A 17,527-nucleotide genomic window follows, 5' to 3' on the forward strand; every position below is an offset into this window, starting at 1 on the left:
TTGGTGCCTAACAGAAGTGCTAATTCTCTGGACCTTCCTAAAACATATATGTAGGTGAACAGTTTGCTAGACTGTATGGTCAAATGGTACAAGAGCATGGTGAAATTGCATTGCCCAAATTGCATGTCAGAGTGGACTGCTGTCCTATCCAGCCTTTCAGCTCTCAATTGGATTCCAGTCTATCACAGGGCACCATCCATCCCCAATTGCACACTCATTCAGAAGTGTTGCCTTGAGTGTTTAGAGAAGGAAAGATGAGAATTTAGAATCTGGAGGAAACTCACACAGAATTGAGTACATTACAAATGCCACAAAGGTTTTAACACAAGCTTGAGATTGAACCGTGTACCCTGGACCTGTGTGGTTGCACTCTTCTCTATCAAAACATAAATGTATAAATGAAGGATATGGCTATCTATTGTGTGAAAGGTCATTTGCCATGCTAATTTTTACAATCTTCTACAAGTATAATGATTTTAAACCTCTGCTTCTAAATCCAAATAAAAACATTATTGTATTTATGCAGTAAACATTTTTTAACAGATGCACTTGCTTGTGGGACTGTGTTGATGGCTGTATTTAAAGGCTTGTGTGAGATGGTAGTTTGGTGTGCCAGCAGTCTGCAGCACAGCTGAACTCCAAATCTTCACTGAGCCACCAATCACATGTTCCACTTACTCATACTCTATGCCCTGCCAACAAACATAAAAGACACCACAGTCAGCGTGTGTATGTTTGTGTGTGTATGTGTGTGTAGTTCTGTATTGCACAGTCTATCACACTTGCCATTGCTGCTAGCAGTTTCTTTGATGTTTCTTATGAATAAGGTGTTCTTTGCCGTAGGGTCTCATACTGTATTTTATTACTCTCACATTCTGTTTAAAAAAGTGATCTTGAATTTTTCTTTCTAAATTTCAAATGTCATCAAATATAGTCTGTAAAATCATTTAAATCCGACTTTTTTTGGGACTACTCCTGCTGTGTGACTGTGCTAGAATGCAATAATCTGGTAATGAGATCAAAGATGAAAGCGGGTTGAGTAATCACTTATCCTTTTTTCTTTTCCCTTGTTTGCAGGATCTTACAGGAGCGAAGGGATAAAGGCCAATGATGTGTTACATGTGCTGAAAGATAAAGTGGCCTTTGTGTCAGGTGAGTGGATTCTGTAAGCAGCTACTGTAAATGCAGAGCTGCTTTATGCTCATTATAAATTATAGGAGATTTACTGTAGATAAACTCTCAAACAGGAAAGTAAAAAAAATTATATAAAAATAGTTGCTACATTTCTTTATCCATTTATTCATTTAATTTTTTATATATACAATATTATACCAAAATTGCTGTAAATATTCTGTACCAAAATGATGTGAAAATATTATATATAATTTTAAAACTTGTCAAGCAACGGCTATAAAAAAATTCGACCTTAAAAAGTTCTGGTGTGTAGTTGGTTCCTTTCGGGTTCCTGGTAAGTTATGATGTAATGGCCAGTGATTCATGGACTGAAAGTCATGACATATAATCTGCCAAATATATGAATAATAGACCAGTGCAAGTGCCAGTGCTGCAAATACATCTGACATTACACTTTCATGTCAGTGTGTAGAACTATGAAAAAAAATGAAGACACACAAGCACACTGTTGCTTTAAGATTATATTTTCTGTCTGATTCAAACCATGTTCACCCTGGAGATCGGACTGTCATAGCTGCATAACACAGATACAGAATATCTTAGCAATATAGAGTTTGATATAGTCATATCATGTAAACAACATAATAAGGATAACATATAATGTGTGCTACAATGTATTGTGTCTGTTACCATAAGATTTATTTAATTTAACAATTAAATCTGCATCTTAATTGTTGCTCCTTTTGGTCTTGTTCTGCTTCATTTTGTTAATAAGGAGAGTGATTCAGGCCAGACAGAGCTTTAGGAGGATCAGGAGGAGCAGAATAGGGATAAGTAGGCAGTGGAGAGACTCTCATAGCGAGCTAAATACTATGTTTAACTCACTTTACTAAAATTATTTGTAAAGACATTGAGGTGAGGAGAACAGAGTGTGAATGTGTGTGTGTTTTGGGTCGTGGAAGGAAAAGCTTTCATTTGACTTACACAAGGATGAGTGCAGCCTGAATATATCGGAGTGTTCTCAGCTGTGATGTCCCCCTGCCTCATCCCCATGAAGAGCAGAGTAGGCCTGGAGCAGTGCCAGAATGAGGCAGTGTAAAGTGATGAAGCAGTTGACCTGGCAGGGAAGTGTGTGTGTGTGTGTGTGTGTGTGTGTGTGTGTGTGTGTGTGTGTGTGTGTGTGTGTGTGTGTGTATTCTGTAAATCAGACACATACGGCACAGTTGGCAGTTGAGGTACTCCCTTAAAGTGTCAGTACAAATATGTCAGCACAATCACTCCCAGAAGATGAGTTTCCTCCCCTCTTTACTCTGTGTGTGTTTGTGTGTGTGTGTGTGTGTGTGTGTGTGTGTGTGTGTGTGTGTGTGTGTGTGTGTGTGTGTGTGTGTGTGTGTGTGCAGTGTTTGGAAAAGTTACAACAAAATATATAAATACCAAACACCTTAACCTCTAGTGCATCAAAATAAAATACAAAATACAGCAGCCACACCATGTATACTGTATTTCTGTATTAAAAAAAACCCTGCCATTATGGTTGCACAAGCCAGTGCACTCTTTGTGCCGGTCCCAACATTGGATAAATGGGTTGTGTTAGGAAGGGCATCTAACATAAAACACGTGCCAAATCAAAATGGCAGATCACAAACCTAAATTTCATACCGGATCGGTCAAGGCTCGGGTTACCAACGCCTCAGGTATTGTTAGTCAGCAAGGTCCCGGAGAAGCAAGAGATGGCAGGGAAAGGAGAAGTGGAGGAGATTTGTTGGTACTATGACTCTTAAAGGGAGAGAGGTAGCTGATATGATGGAGAGGAGAAAGGTAGATATGTTGTGTGTTCAGGAGACCAAGTGGAAAGGGAGTAATGCCTGGAACATTGGAGGTTTAAACTGTTCTTTTATGGTGTGGGTGGAAAGAGAAATGGTGTAGGGGTGATCCTTGAGGAAGCCTACAGTAAGAGTGTAGTGGAGTGATGAAGGTGAAGCTGGAAGTTGAATGGGTGATGATAAATGTCATCAGTGCCTATGCTCCACAAGTGGGTTGTGAGATGGAAGAGAAGGAAAAATTCTGGAGTGAGTTAGATGGAGTGGTAGATGGTGTACCTAGGAATGAAGAATTGGTGATTGAGGCAGACTTCAATGGCCATGTTGGTGAAGGGCACAGAGGTGATGAGGAGGTGATGGGTAGGTATGGCCTAAAGGAGAGGAATGTGAAAGGACATATGGTGGTAGATTTTGCTAAAAGGATGGAAATAGCAGTGGTAAATATATATTTTATGCATTGGGTGACGCATAACAGCAGAGAAAGGTGCACACAGGTGGACTCTTTTTTGTGCATAAAATGCAAACTGAAGGATATTGGAGACTGTAAGGTGTTGGCAGGGGACAGTGTAGCTAGACAGCATCGGATGGTGGTCTGTAGGATGGCTTTGGAGGTAAAGAAGAAGAGGAGGAGAGTGAAGACTGAAAGAATAATAAGATGGGTCAGACAGGGGCTCGGTGGTGGTGAAGAGGTGCTGGATAATTGGGCAACTACTGCAGGAGTGATAAGGGAGACAGCTAGAAAGGTATTTGGTGCGACATCTGGAAATAGAAAGGAATACAAAGAGACGTGGTGGTGGATTGAGAAAGTGTAGGAAAGCATAAGGAGAAAGAAGTTGGCAAAACAGAATTGGGATCAGCAGAGAGATGACAAAAGTAGGCAGGAGTACAAGGAGATGCGGAAGCAGGTAAAGAGGGATGTGGCAAAAGTTAAGAAAACGGCATATGAGGAGCTGTATTAGAAGCGATTGGCCAGGCAAAGGGACCGAGCTGGGAAGGTGCTGCAAGTTAGAGCAATAAAGGATGCAAATGGAAGTGTGTTGACTAGTGAGGAAAGTGTGTTGAGGAAGATGGAGGGAATATTCTGAGCAGTTGATGAATAAGGAAAATGTGAAAGAGAGAAAAAAAAAGAGAGAGAGAGAGAGAGAGAGAGAAAGAGAGAGAGAGAGAGAGAGAGAGAGAGAGAGAGAGAGAAATCGTTGGATGATGTGGAGATGGTGAAGCAGAAAGTGGATAGGATTAGTAAGGAGGAAGTGAGAGCAGCTTTTAAAAGGATGAAGAGTGGAAAGTCGGTTGGACCAGATGACATACCAGAAAAAGCGTGGAGTTGTTTAGGAGAGATGGCAGTGGAGCTTTTAACAAGACTGTTTAACAAGATTTTGGTTGGAGATGCGCAGACCTACAGTCACTACAGGGAAGTAAATGTGATCAGTCACACAATGAAGTTATGGAAAAGAGTAGTGGAAGCCAGGCTAAGGGAAGAGGTGACCATGTCTGAGCAAAAGTATGGTTTCATGCCAAGGAAGAGCACTACAGATTAAATATTTGCTTTGAGGATGTTGATGGAGAAGAATAGAGAAGGTCAGACGGAGTTATATTTTGTATTTGTGGATTTTGAGACAGCGTACGACAGGGTGCAGAGAGAGGAGTTGTGGTATTGTACGAGGAAGTCAGGTAGGTCAGAGAAGTGTGTAAGGGTGGTGCAGGAGATGCATGAGGACAATGTAACAGCAGTGAAATGTGCAATAGGAAAGACAGACTGGTTCAAGGTGGAGGTTGGACTGCATCAAGGCTTGGCTCTAAGTCCTTTCCTGTTGGCAGTGGTGATGGACAGGTTGACAGACGAGGTCAAACAGGCGGCTTCATAGACTATGATGTTTGAGGATGATATTTGTGATAAGAGTACAGAGCAGGTTGAGAAGAGTCTGGAGAGGTATGTACTGGAGAAAAGGGGAATAAAAGTCAGTAGGAGTAAGACAGTACATGTGTGTGAATGAGAGGGAGGGCAGTGGAGTGGTGCGGTTGCAGGGAGAAGAGGTGGTTTAGGTACCTCGGGTCAACAGTGCAAAGTAATGGAGAGTGTGTCCGAGAAATGAAGAAAAAGTGCAGGCAGGGTGGAGTGGGTGGTGAAGAGTAGCAGGAGTGATTTGTGATGAAGAATATCTGCAAGAGTGAAAGGAAAAGTTTATAGGACTGTGGTGAGACCTGCGATGTTGTATGGTTTAGAGACAGTGGCATTGAGTAAAAGACAGGAGGTGGAGCTGGCGGTAGCAGAGCTGAAGATGTTGAGGTGTTTGTTGGGAGTGTCGAGAATGGACAGGATTAGAAACGAGTTTATTAGAGAGCCCGCGCATATAGGACATTATTAAGACAAGGTGAGGGAGGCACGATTGAGATGGTTTGGACATGTGCAGACGAGCAAATAAAGGTTAGCTTTAAAGTAACAAACAGTTTAATGTTTAATCGTGTGCGAATGACTCATAATTTACTTACATGGTGTTTAGTAATGAGAACTACTCATTGACTCATTGGTAAACAAGTCATTCATAAGAAGACAACGATGGCACCTGTATTCATAGCAATTACTTTCTAACTAATTATTCAATCAATTGCTAATCATAAATATAATAATATATTATGTGTCTGGCAGTAATCCATGCAATGGTATGTAAAACCATGATCCTAATAAACAGCTACTTCAATTAGGGTACAGTATTTGGCATTTTTATGATGTCATCATGTAGACTTCTTACAAACTATTTTACAGTGTTTTAAAACTACAAAACTACAAAACATGACAGTATCTTTAAGCAATTTTTAGCACCCCTATTTAATACAAATGACAATCAGAAAACCTATGTTATATTTGAAATACATGTATCATAAATACTGCCCATCCCTGTGTGTTCCTTCTGTTCTTAATCAGTGCATTCCTTCATCTGCTTTTTAATGGATTTTTTTCTCTCCTTCCAACATAATTGAACACCAAAATTGGTTAAAATTTGAGTCTGCAAAGCTCACATCCTTGTTGCTAGGCAGTCCACACTTAAGCTCAAAAATCATAATCAAGCTGATTAAAATCTGCTTCATCCAAGAAGTTACACATGCAAATCAGGAACGCCTTTGCTTGTGTAAGACAGACACTTTGTTGATTAAATATTTAGCTTGGGTGACACCCTTCAAGGATAGACCTTGCAGGTAAAAGCACCATGATGTGTTTTAATTGTTAATTAGCAGCATACTAATGAATTACTGTGCTCATGAAGGGAATGATTTGTGTTTGTGGTTTCAGGTGGCCGTGATAAGAGAGGAGGTCCGATTCTGACTTTCCCAGCTAGGAGTAATCATGATCGAATAAAGCAGGAGGATCTGAGGAGACTAGTCACATACCTGTCCACTGTGCCCAGGTGAGCAACCACACAAATACTACTATTACTTTAATATTTTATATATATATATATATATATATATATATATATATATATATATATATATATATATATATATATATATATAAATAAAAGCATACAGTCATTATTGTATATTTGTTATGTATTTATTATTTAGTTAATGTTTGATTGGCCTATAAAGCAACCATGACACTATAAAAAAGGGGGACAGTATTAATATTTACTGTCATACATTTTACTTTTCTTCTATTATTTGTTGTTCCATTTATTGTCCTTAAAATAAAGGCTTTGCATTTTTACATCAGTCGGCCAGATAAGTGTGTGCAGTTTGAAATAGCTCTTCTTTTAAATAGGTTGAGGCAATGATTTGGCATTAATTAAACTTACTTAATTAACTTATTAATTCACAGAGCAAAGAAAATCTTTGGTTTTGTTATTTTGGCCTGATCCTTGTCATAACACATTAGGTTAGTTGATTTGGACTATAGTCACTTTTGCAAACATATGCTAGCTGGTAAAAAAAAACCATGTTGCGGTGGATTTTGTTTCCTCTCATCACTTCTTTTGTTTTGCTTTTGTTGCAGATTTCAAATACATACAATGTGATAGAACACAAACAAGTTAGATTTTACATTTGATGTTCAGGCTTTAAGAATCTGAAGTGCCTGTCTGAACAAAACATGCACAATAGGCAAAGTCTAATGCAGAGTAAAATTGCTTTGCTGCATAAAGACTATTGTCAAAGTAGTATTGATGTTATGCTTTACATAATATCAAGTGCTGAAATTAATTTTGCCTTCTATTGTAGTATTACTATAGTGAAAGAGGGTGTCCTTCCTCATAAAGTGAATTGTCCTTGTGCTTATTTTTACTTGAATCTCTATTGTTATTGTTGCTCTTGGGCATTTCCCTTGATTAAATGCAGGGTCAACTGTGTGTACAAGTTCATATTTTCAACTAAATGAACTGTTAAACAAGAATAAGATGAAATTACATTATTTCTGGTAGACACTGTACTGCATGTTTTTTATTTGTTGGAATCCATATATTTAATGGTCCACTCCCCCATAACTACCCCTGATCTCCTCTAACAGACCAGCTTTAGCTCGTATTTTACAAGCAGCTCTTTTGGACAGCTGGTATCCTTCCTCATAACTGCCTACATGGCTGCTTTAGGCCATCTTCATATCGGATCACATGTCTCTGTGATAGTGTACAGGCTATAGTTGCGCGACGTTCAGTGGTTCAAGATTATAATCAAAGTCGATGGCCAGTATGTTTACGTTAAGGCATAACTGAAATGAACTTTGGACGGTTTTGTAAAGGAAAAACAATATGAGCAGGAAGCGATGTCCACACTTGTGTTTTGCTTGGCTTTTAGTGAACAGTGTATTCATGTGTTTAAATTTGTGTGTGTGTCTGAGTGCCTGTGTATAATGTGATCATAAATTTGCCCTTGAGCTCAAATAGAAATTTGAAGAATTTTTTCTTATTTTTCTTGTTTTTCTTATTGATTAATTATTCAAAAGGGAAAGAATATCAGAGTATGAGAAACACTGAACATTTTGTAGCTTGATTATCTTGAGGGGATCTGGAAATTCTGGTAATTTCCTAATTATGAGTTGTTTTTTTTTGTGTTTTTTTTCATACAGTAATCCTAAGTAACTGCTTTGTCCCAGGAACAGAAATGACTGAATCAGGACCACACCCTGATTGGATGCTCAGGGTTCCATGCTTATGAAATTCATATGCGTTATCAATGTTTAAAAGCGTAAATAAGTTACTTGGCTTGTCCATTTATAGTTCTTTGTTGTTTGATGGTACACTTTTATACAGAACTATTAGACTGACTAGATCAAAACTCATTTAAGTTACAAGAACCTACACTGCACATATAAATATGTATGTCAGTAAAACAAGATGTTCTGTTTCCAGTAGAAAGGACATCATCAGTTGCATCATCAGTGTTAGATCACGGTGTACCAGGCTCTGGTGTTGATATGATGTTTGTACGGAAAATCCATTTAATTGGCCGTGTCTTTCTCCAGGGTATGAGCTTTCTATTCTCAGTCAAGTGTATGGGATTGAGGTGTGGATTAGGTGCTGGTGAAAAAATCTTGATTTTATGTTTATAATGTTAATTGGTGTTGGCAGAAACAAAAAACTCTTATTTGTTATAAAGATCACAAAACTGATTAATAATTAGTTATTGCTTGATAATTTAGTGTTAAGGCAGAATATTTCATCTTTAATATTTAATTGAACTTTTTTAATCGGAATGTTGTGATGATTATAATAGCAAACAGAAAGCAGCTTAAATTTTAAATGTGTATTGAATAAGAAAAAAGATGCATGTTCTTGTTAGAATGACATAATATGATAGTCACGCCAAGTAAAGCATCTGAGTGAAAGTTGTAGCAGTAATATGTGTATGTTTTGCCAGTTATTTAGGAGACAAATGGAATGCATGTTATTTCAGCTCTTTAGCTGCTTAGATTGTAAATCAGTTATCATGTACACGCGTTTGGGTGCTGATAAAAACCTTCTAATTTCCTCATTAGTAACTGAAGGCAAAAGTATAAAAAAACAAACAAAAAAAACCCAAATTTGACTACATTTGTGTTAGTGGGGAGGAGTGGCCCATTTCTGGGTGTATATAAAATGAAAGCACCAAACACTAGTGTGAATGAACACATGCTAAAGTACAACCTATATTTCAAATGAGCTTTTTGCCACACACAGATTTATGACTATTTCAACAATTATATTATGAACTTATGAAAAGTATTTCCTCTTTAGCTTTCCACTACCCAAAATTATACAAAAACATTCATATCTTCTCTATAATTACTGAGCTGTAAATAATCAATAGAATGTGTTCTCATGTACTAATAAATTCTAAATATGCAGTGTCGTATTTCGATATGTGAACCGTAGAGAAAGGGAATTATATTATTCCTTATGTTGTTCAAGATCACAGAGCCTGCATGTAACCTAATTATATTCCTTAAAAAAATTTCCTCTGTGCTGTATTAATACCAGGCCTACTGAAGCTCATGCAGTGAAGTGGACAATTATTCCATATTTTTATCTTTCAATTACAGTGTTTCACCACTGAGGCAAAATGCTAAAAATAGACAATTGGCTACACTGTAGCTTCTGATTGTAGACTAGTTAAAATATAGAGCAATCATGGCACACAATTTCTGAAACAGCATCTTTATTACAAGACTGATTTGTTTTCGTATTGTTAGTGTAATTCTATTTTACTTCTATTTCCCATGGTTATACTGTTCAATAGCTCTCCATCTCTGACTTTCTCTTTTTTTTGTTGGGTATTACAGCTATTAATGAACATAAATAAGCTATGGGGCATTAAGCAGTCCCCTTTGCTAGAGTAGTCTTTTACGTTTTAATTCATATTGAAGTTCACACCTTTTTCTCTCTCTTTTCCACCATCTTTTTCTCTCTCTCTCTTTTTTTTTTTTTTTTTTTTGCCCCAGTGAGGATGTGTGTAAGCGGGGCTTCACCGTGATCATTGACATGCGTGGCTCTAAATGGGACCTGATTAAGCCATTATTGAAGACCCTGCAGGAAGTGTTCCCAGCTGAGATTTGTGTTGCTCTCATCATTAAACCTGACAACTTCTGGCAGAAGCAGAAGACCAACTTTGGCAGTGCCAAGTTCACCTTTGAGGTACTGATCACCAGGTTACCAAATTTGTGTAAAATAAATGTATTTGTTATTTTACTGAAATTACTTAAACTTATTGAAAGACTATGGGTGCATTATTCGGAGGTTGTTTTTACAGTAAGTTCAAGTACATGGTTTTTTGAGACTCTTTGACTATATATCGGTAATGACTCTGTAATAATTTAAATATAAAAAGTGCCATTTATGTTAGTTACTGCTGTGTGCTGCTACAGTGGTAGTGAACTTAATAAGCTGCTATTTATGTTAGTGTTATGGTGTTTAAGCAGCATATTTTATTGAGAGTGTAAGCATGTTCAAGCATTATCAGTAGGAATGTTTTTAAAATATTAACACAAGGTGCAGTTAATTGTGCCTTTACTGGCAACAAAGTGTAGACCCTGACAAATGGAAGTGTGCAAGTTCCAGTGCGCAACGTACGACAATGCTTGCTTTATTGTTCGGCACTCATGATTATGTTTATGAGCATGCAATTTGCAGCATGAGTGAACACACTCACTTATGGCTCTGTCTGCTCAGACACTCACACATTCTTTATTAAAGATAGTATTTAAACCCCACGAGAGGTGTTGTTACATTGTTGTATTATAGAAGTATTGTAGTGTATTGTATATTTTTTTCTCAGACTACAATTTGCATCCTGCTTTGATTTGATCATTAATTATGAAATATGTGAAATACAGATTGTTGCAGCTTGTGAGGTCAGAAAATTGTGAAACTGTAAATACAGGAAGCCGATAAAATAACAGACAGGCCTTCCTAGCTGCAGTGCAACTCCACAGTAGAGACAACTTTGCTGGATGGGCAAGAAATAATTGTTGATTTTCTTTTCTGCTGTGTGTATTAGCACATAGAATGGCCCAATCAGCTGTAAGCTGTGGGAGCTTTGTGTTTGTTTGCTGTTGCTGTCTCCAAGCACCAACTTGTTATTTTAGGTTTGGGATTCAGTTCAGCAGAAAGTCACAAGTGGAGTAATGTGTGATCCCTAGGCACTAGTGTCTGATGCCCATCGTTTACTCTGTGGTCCATATTTATTTATAGTGTTTTCAGCAGCCGTTTAATGTGCATTCCCCGATTTTATTAGTCACTGTACAATTGTATAGAAAGCAGCAAGCATGTGACCTATTAGATCTGTTAAAATATTTCAAATACATATTTAAAAAAATATACTTCTTCAAGTGCAATAATGAATAATAAATTCATTTTCCTGTAATAACATGACTATGTGTTTCTCCAATGTTGCTGTTAGACTAGCATGGTGTCAGTGGAGGGTCTGACCAAGCTTGTGGATCCATCTCAGTTAACGGATGATTTTGAAGGTTCTCTGGAATACAATCACGAGGAGTGGATGGAACTGCGAGTGGCACTCGAAGAGTTCTTGGGGAGCGCCGTGCACCTCCTTTCACGGCTTGAAGAGCTGCAGGAGCAGCTGGCGAAGAAGGAGTTCCCAGTGGATGTGGAGGGTTCACGCAGGCTTATTGAGGAACACACGCAGCTGAAGAAGAAAGTGATGAAGGCTCCTGTGGAGGAGCTGGATCGAGAAGGCCAGAGGCTGCTACAGTGCATTCGTTCGAGTGATGGTTACTCTGGCAGGAACTGTATTTCAGGCAGTGCAGACTTTCAGAGTGTGGTGCCTAAAATTGCCAGCCTGCTTGATAAGCTGCACAGCACCAGGCAGCACCTGCACCAGATGTGGCACATGAGGAAACTGAAGCTGGATCAGTGTTTTCAATTGCGGCTCTTTGAGCAGGATGCTGAGAAGGTGAGAGAGTGTTGTAGCTCAAAACAAGATGATTAATGAACAATGTTGCTTTACTCGGTTAAACAAAGAAAAGAATATTTGACACAGAAACCCAACTTTAATATTACCTATTATCTCCACATTCATGCAAAACCAGATCAAGCTCACTGAGTTTTTAGGAAGCTCCTAGAAACATATTGTATTCTTAAATCATATTTAGAAGTGTTATTATTGCTTCTCATATATATATATATATATATATATATATATATATATATATATATATATATATATATATATATATATATATATATATATATATATATATATGATAGATACATACATACATACATACTGTACACACTAGATTTTCTGGTTTTGTGCATCAGGACATAATAAAAATCATATGTTCCACATTAGGTTTTAATGTTGGGTAAATACAATCTCAGATGAACAACACTACATGATATATTACCGTATCATTATTTATTTTACAAAAATAAATCCAAAATGGTAATGCCATTTACTGACATTCACATTTTAGAAGAGTGAGCCAAAATTCTTTCAAGATGATGTTACAGACTCATAAGGTCATACATAAAAATTATAACTTCAAGTTATCGCTGCTAAAGGTGGGTCTACAAGCTATTTAATCATGTATAATTTACTCATGTATAATGAACTTTTTTAGGATTTTCACACCTAGTTTTTCTATTCGGGCTTGATTTTTGTAAAATGACACGATGTATTACGTCATGATTTTATTAGTCATGGAATTAGTTAAATTCAGCCTCAGATAAACTACAGGCTGTATGTTACTAATTCTAGACATAGAACAACTTTCTTATCAAGGCAGGTACGCAGCTTAATTTCAGAAATGGTGGAGGGGGGGTGAGTTGTTATGCAGAGCAGGAATGGGACGCGTTCCCCATATACCTTCCCAAGGTGGCACTTGGGCTTTGACAGAATTTGCTTCAGGAGTCCATCTATCCATTTTTGGCTCTTCCTGGGATGTTCTTCCTGCCTGCACATACATTAAAAAAACACTTTCACTCTCTTGCAGCATCCATAGGATCTGTGTCTCGTTCTGTCACGTAAAGCGGATTCAAGTCCAAGAAAGTTTATTTTAAGTGCACACATGAAGAATATACACAGGAGAAAACACACAAAACAAACAAAACAAAACAACAAACTATTAAAATTAATGAACAAGGAAAGCAAAACCTACCTATGAACAAGACATTAATAAAAGACATACAGTACAAAACACAAAGTGTAAGGTGAACAGTGGGCTATTTACACATGTGATAAGTGCTGGGATAATTATTATTAATACTATTAAAGTGTGTAAACAAACATGAGACATGGTCATATTATGTGTTATCTCTGATGGGAAATATAGTTCATGACCAATTATGAATGATATTTCTGTGGTACAGGAGAGGCACTGAACATGCTGTATTAGGAAAATAATTCTCAACAAACCACTAAAGCATAGATTTTGTTCATAGCTACACATACTTGCATGTAATAAAATCTTTTTAGTCCTTTTTAAAAAAAAAAAAAAAAAAGACCTGCCACCTGCAACATTCACTCCTCTGACTGCGCAAACAGTTTTTTCGAAGCTCAAACATGCAAATTAGCACTCCTTATGTAGGATCTTAGTGAATCAGGGGCTTTGATAAATCTCTCGTAAATCGAGCTTTCATGATAGGATTAGTCATTCTGTTTCTGCAGTGCAAATTGGTCAGGAAGAATGATTGAGCTATAAGGACTGAAAAGTCTAGCCCAGTGAAATGGGTAGATCTAAGAGGTCTGGATAACCACAGTAATGATAGCTGTACAGTTTTCCTATGAAGCATGAGGTAAATAGCACTACTACTGTGACTGTCACTGTTTTGAATATAGAGCTTTTTCTTGTTAATTTTCACTTTAGAATTAAGAAAAGCCTCCTGTGTGCAAATTATTACACATGAAACCACTGGTATACTAAGATATCACACTTGGCTTGGACACTGAAATTAGTGTTGTGTTGTGTTGTGTTGTGTTGTGTTGTGTTGTGTTGTGTTGTGTTGTGTGTGGAGATTTGTTGTAATTACTTGAAAGTTAATGTGTTTGGAACAAAGCCATAATGAATCTATTATAGCTGTGTCTGAGCTCTAGCACCAGATTTGATGCACCGTTATGTTCTGAAGAAGGATAGAAATTTTAATAAAGCTCTTATTTTTCTCCAGTATGTTAGTAAAAATGATTACATCTGGATCTTCTTCTTCTTCTTTCGGCTTCTCCCATTAGGGGTCGCCACAGGGGATCATCCCTCTCCATACCCCCCTGTCCTCTACATCTGTCTCTTTCAACCCAACTACCTACATGTCTTCCCTCACCACATTCATAAACCTCCGCCAGGCCTTCCTGGCGGCTCCATCCTCAGCATTCTCCTACCGGTATACCCCATGTCCAAACCTTCTAAATCTTGCCTCCCTCACCTTGTCTCCAGAACGTCCTACATTCGTTGTCCCTGTAATAAACTCGTTTCTAATCTTGTCCACCCTCGTCACTCCCAATGAAAACCTCAACATCTTCAGCTCTGCTACCTCCAGCTCCACTTCCTGTCTTTTACTCAATACCACTGTCATATAACCATACAACATCTCAGGTCTCACCACAGTCCTATAAACTTTCCCTTTCACTCTTGCAGATACTCTTCTATTACAAATTACTCCTGCTGCTCTTCTCCACCCACTCCACCCTGCCTGCACCCTTTTCTTCACTTCTCTAACACACTCTCCATTACTTTGCACTGTTGACTCCAGGTACCTGAACTCCTCCACCTTCTCCACCTCTTCTCCCTGCAACCACATCACTCCACTGCCCTCCCACTCATTCACACACATGTACTCTGTCTTACTCCTACTGACTTTCATTCCCCTTCTCTCCACCACGTACCTCCACCTCTCCAGGCTCTTCTCAACCTGTAACCACACCTCCATCTTGAACTTCACTGCTGTCACACTGTCCTCATACATGTTCTGCACCACCCTCACATACTTCTCTGCCACACCGGACTTCCTTATACAATAATTGAAATCATTAGAGTATACAACTTAATTGAAGTAAAGTTGAGAATCACTGAGTGTGTTAATAATCATGCTGTAAATTAAGGTCACAGATTAATGACAGGACATACAGTATAAATAAAAAAAACCCCAATTATTTATAAAAGTTTTGCTTTTCTTTTTCCCTGTTAGTTTTTTATTCTCCTTCTAGGTTATAATTTTTTCTTTCAGTACTACTCTGACTAAGTTTTCCCTGTGTCATGCTCTACAGCAGTTCAGAGTATAGTAGTGCACCTGCTTTTAGAAGCTTGAGCACTTTTTATGCAACACTTATTACTTGGCACGTCTGCAGTTTAAAAAGGGGATTTTTTTTCATTGACTATTGTTGAACTCAACGCCTTTCACTGTAATCCCACTGAAGGCTGCTTATGTCTCCACAGTTCCAGATCAAAGACAGTAATAAAGGAAAGCGGAGTGGCTGCAGACTTTCATGTGTGTTTCTCTTTAAGAGTGTGGGCTCGGGTCTGACCTCACTCTGCCTCCTTCCTTCTCTCTGATTACCGCATGTTTGATCTCCACCACTCTGGGTTGGAGATAATTCTCTTGACATAAGGTGGATGCCTGTAGGCCTGGTCCATAGAGCTGTTCCGAAGCCTTGCTCTGTAGTGCAAGATTTTCAATAAAGCTGTGGTATTGGGGAAATAGTCTGGCAGACAGGCTGAAATGCCTCAGGAAAAAGGCTCTTTTGCTGTGATGATTAAATTTCTTTCAAGAACAATATGTGATTTCGAATCGCAATATGAATCGGGAGTCAAAAGTTAAAATAACGAACACTTTGGATGTAATGATGTAGTGAAATCAAAGCTGAAATGTATTCGTCCATCATTGTGCCAAGCCTTATTGTGTGAGGAGAACAATTTTGTAAAATCACAAGACCAATTCAAGCTTCAACCCAGGCTTATCTTGATTAAATTTACCTGTCAGTCTTCTTTAATTCAAGTTTAGGGAAACCATGTGTATCAATATTTACTGATGCTCTTCAGCCTGTGGAACTTTCATATGCAGTACAAATGATTAGGAAAACAGAGAGATAATGCTTTTGAGGTCTGCTTCTGGCAGATGTTTATTCTAACTTCTATAAACATGTCTGTGGTAAAGTATGAATTCCAGTGTGGTTAAAGTAATGTGTGAAATGTGTGATATGTTGGAATGCAGTTAAGAGACTGGACAGATTATTTTTAGCATTAGCTTTAGTAGGGGGGTATTAAAAAACAGAAATAATACTAGGTATAAATGTAAGCAACTAGTATTTGTAATTTTGTTAAATAACCCTAATTCACATTTTATTAGTCTTTCTATTTTGGAGTTTTAGGTCCTAGCTAGCAAATTTCAGTTTACTGAAAAAGTTATTTATTCATTCTTGTCTAATTACAGGTTTAAGTTCTATTTCAGAATATTAAGAACATATAGTAATGCTAATTCAGCTTTATTAGCACCATAAACTACAGTAACTTGATGGAGAATTATGGAGAAAAAAAAGTATGGAGAAAAAATGGGGAATTAATTATAATAAAATCTGAATTTAGGTTTTATAGGTTTTTAAAATAATGCAACAATTTATACTCATTTTATACAGCAATTAATGTATACAGCAATACAGATATTAAAAAATGAAAACTAACTACTACACATAGTAAATAAACCTGAAACCTACTTTACATATGTCTAATTTGACCTTTATTAAGCAGGTATTAACATGACCTTTATTAACCCCATATATGCTTTCATAAAAAAAGGGTTACCAAATTTAGACAGCTTTTTGTCTTCGACAAAAGAATGTAGAACGTCATTTAGACTGAATTGATTACAGACATTTGACAAGACACAAACATGCCTGGTAAGTGAAATGCTTTTATAGCTGATATTCACACAGGAATGCTCTATCTATGATAGCACTTCATCAATCTTAACATTAAACACAAATTCATTCAACTCATTGTCATTGGTGGTATGAAAGACCCGACACTCACTATAACTTCTCACATAACTCCTCTATCACTGTTCTCACACATATCTCACACTTATCTCCATGATTCACATCACATGTTTTCTGGGTAATTTGTCTAGGGATATTTGAAGTGATTTTAGTGACCCAAACCTATTATCTCTTCTCTCTCACATTCTATGTCGAAGGCCTTTGATTAATGAAAATTTGGCACAATAACAATATGACATGGAAGAACGAGGAGTTAGAAATGGTGCTGAGTTCGTTTGACCTTAAACCCTGACCTCATATTTTTGTAAAATGAGAGAAGAGCAGTCTCTGCAGCTGCAAGAGTGTGTGCGAAAGACTCTGCATAACACATCGGTTCTCTCTGCAGATGTTCGACTGGATCAGTCACAATAAAGAGCTGTTCCTGCAGAGCCACACTGAGATTGGAGTGAGCTACCAGCATGCTGTGGACCTCCAGACACAGCACAATCACTTCGCCATGAACTCCATGGTGTGTCCAGTAATGCAAATAATTTTTTTTACAAACTTAAATCATAAATGCATGCATTTATTGAGTAGGTTTTGTAAATTCTTTTCCCAGCCTTTTCTCCCCATAACTAAGTGCTATAGTGTTGAAGCACAACACACAGCTTTTGAACCACTGT

At 37.6% G+C, this 17,527-nt stretch overlaps 1 protein-coding gene across 2 annotated transcripts in view; it reads left to right on the forward strand.

Annotated features, from left to right (window-relative positions):
* kalrna (kalirin RhoGEF kinase a) overlaps positions 1–17,527 on the forward strand; it is a 151,560-nt gene that overhangs the window by 59,121 nt on the left and 74,912 nt on the right. For both annotated transcript variants that reach the window (XM_083536663.1, XM_083536664.1), the window contains exons 2-6: positions 1,078–1,152; positions 6,244–6,358; positions 9,865–10,057; positions 11,322–11,834; positions 17,251–17,373. In XM_083536663.1, the coding sequence (XP_083392789.1) occupies positions 1,078–1,152; positions 6,244–6,358; positions 9,865–10,057; positions 11,322–11,834; positions 17,251–17,373 (1,019 nt within the window). The remainder of the gene's footprint in view (positions 1–1,077; positions 1,153–6,243; positions 6,359–9,864; positions 10,058–11,321; positions 11,835–17,250; positions 17,374–17,527) is intronic.

Source organism: Silurus aristotelis (genome assembly GCF_946808225.1).
Source record: "Silurus aristotelis genome assembly, chromosome: 3".
Taxonomy (NCBI): Eukaryota; Metazoa; Chordata; class Actinopteri; order Siluriformes; family Siluridae; genus Silurus; species Silurus aristotelis.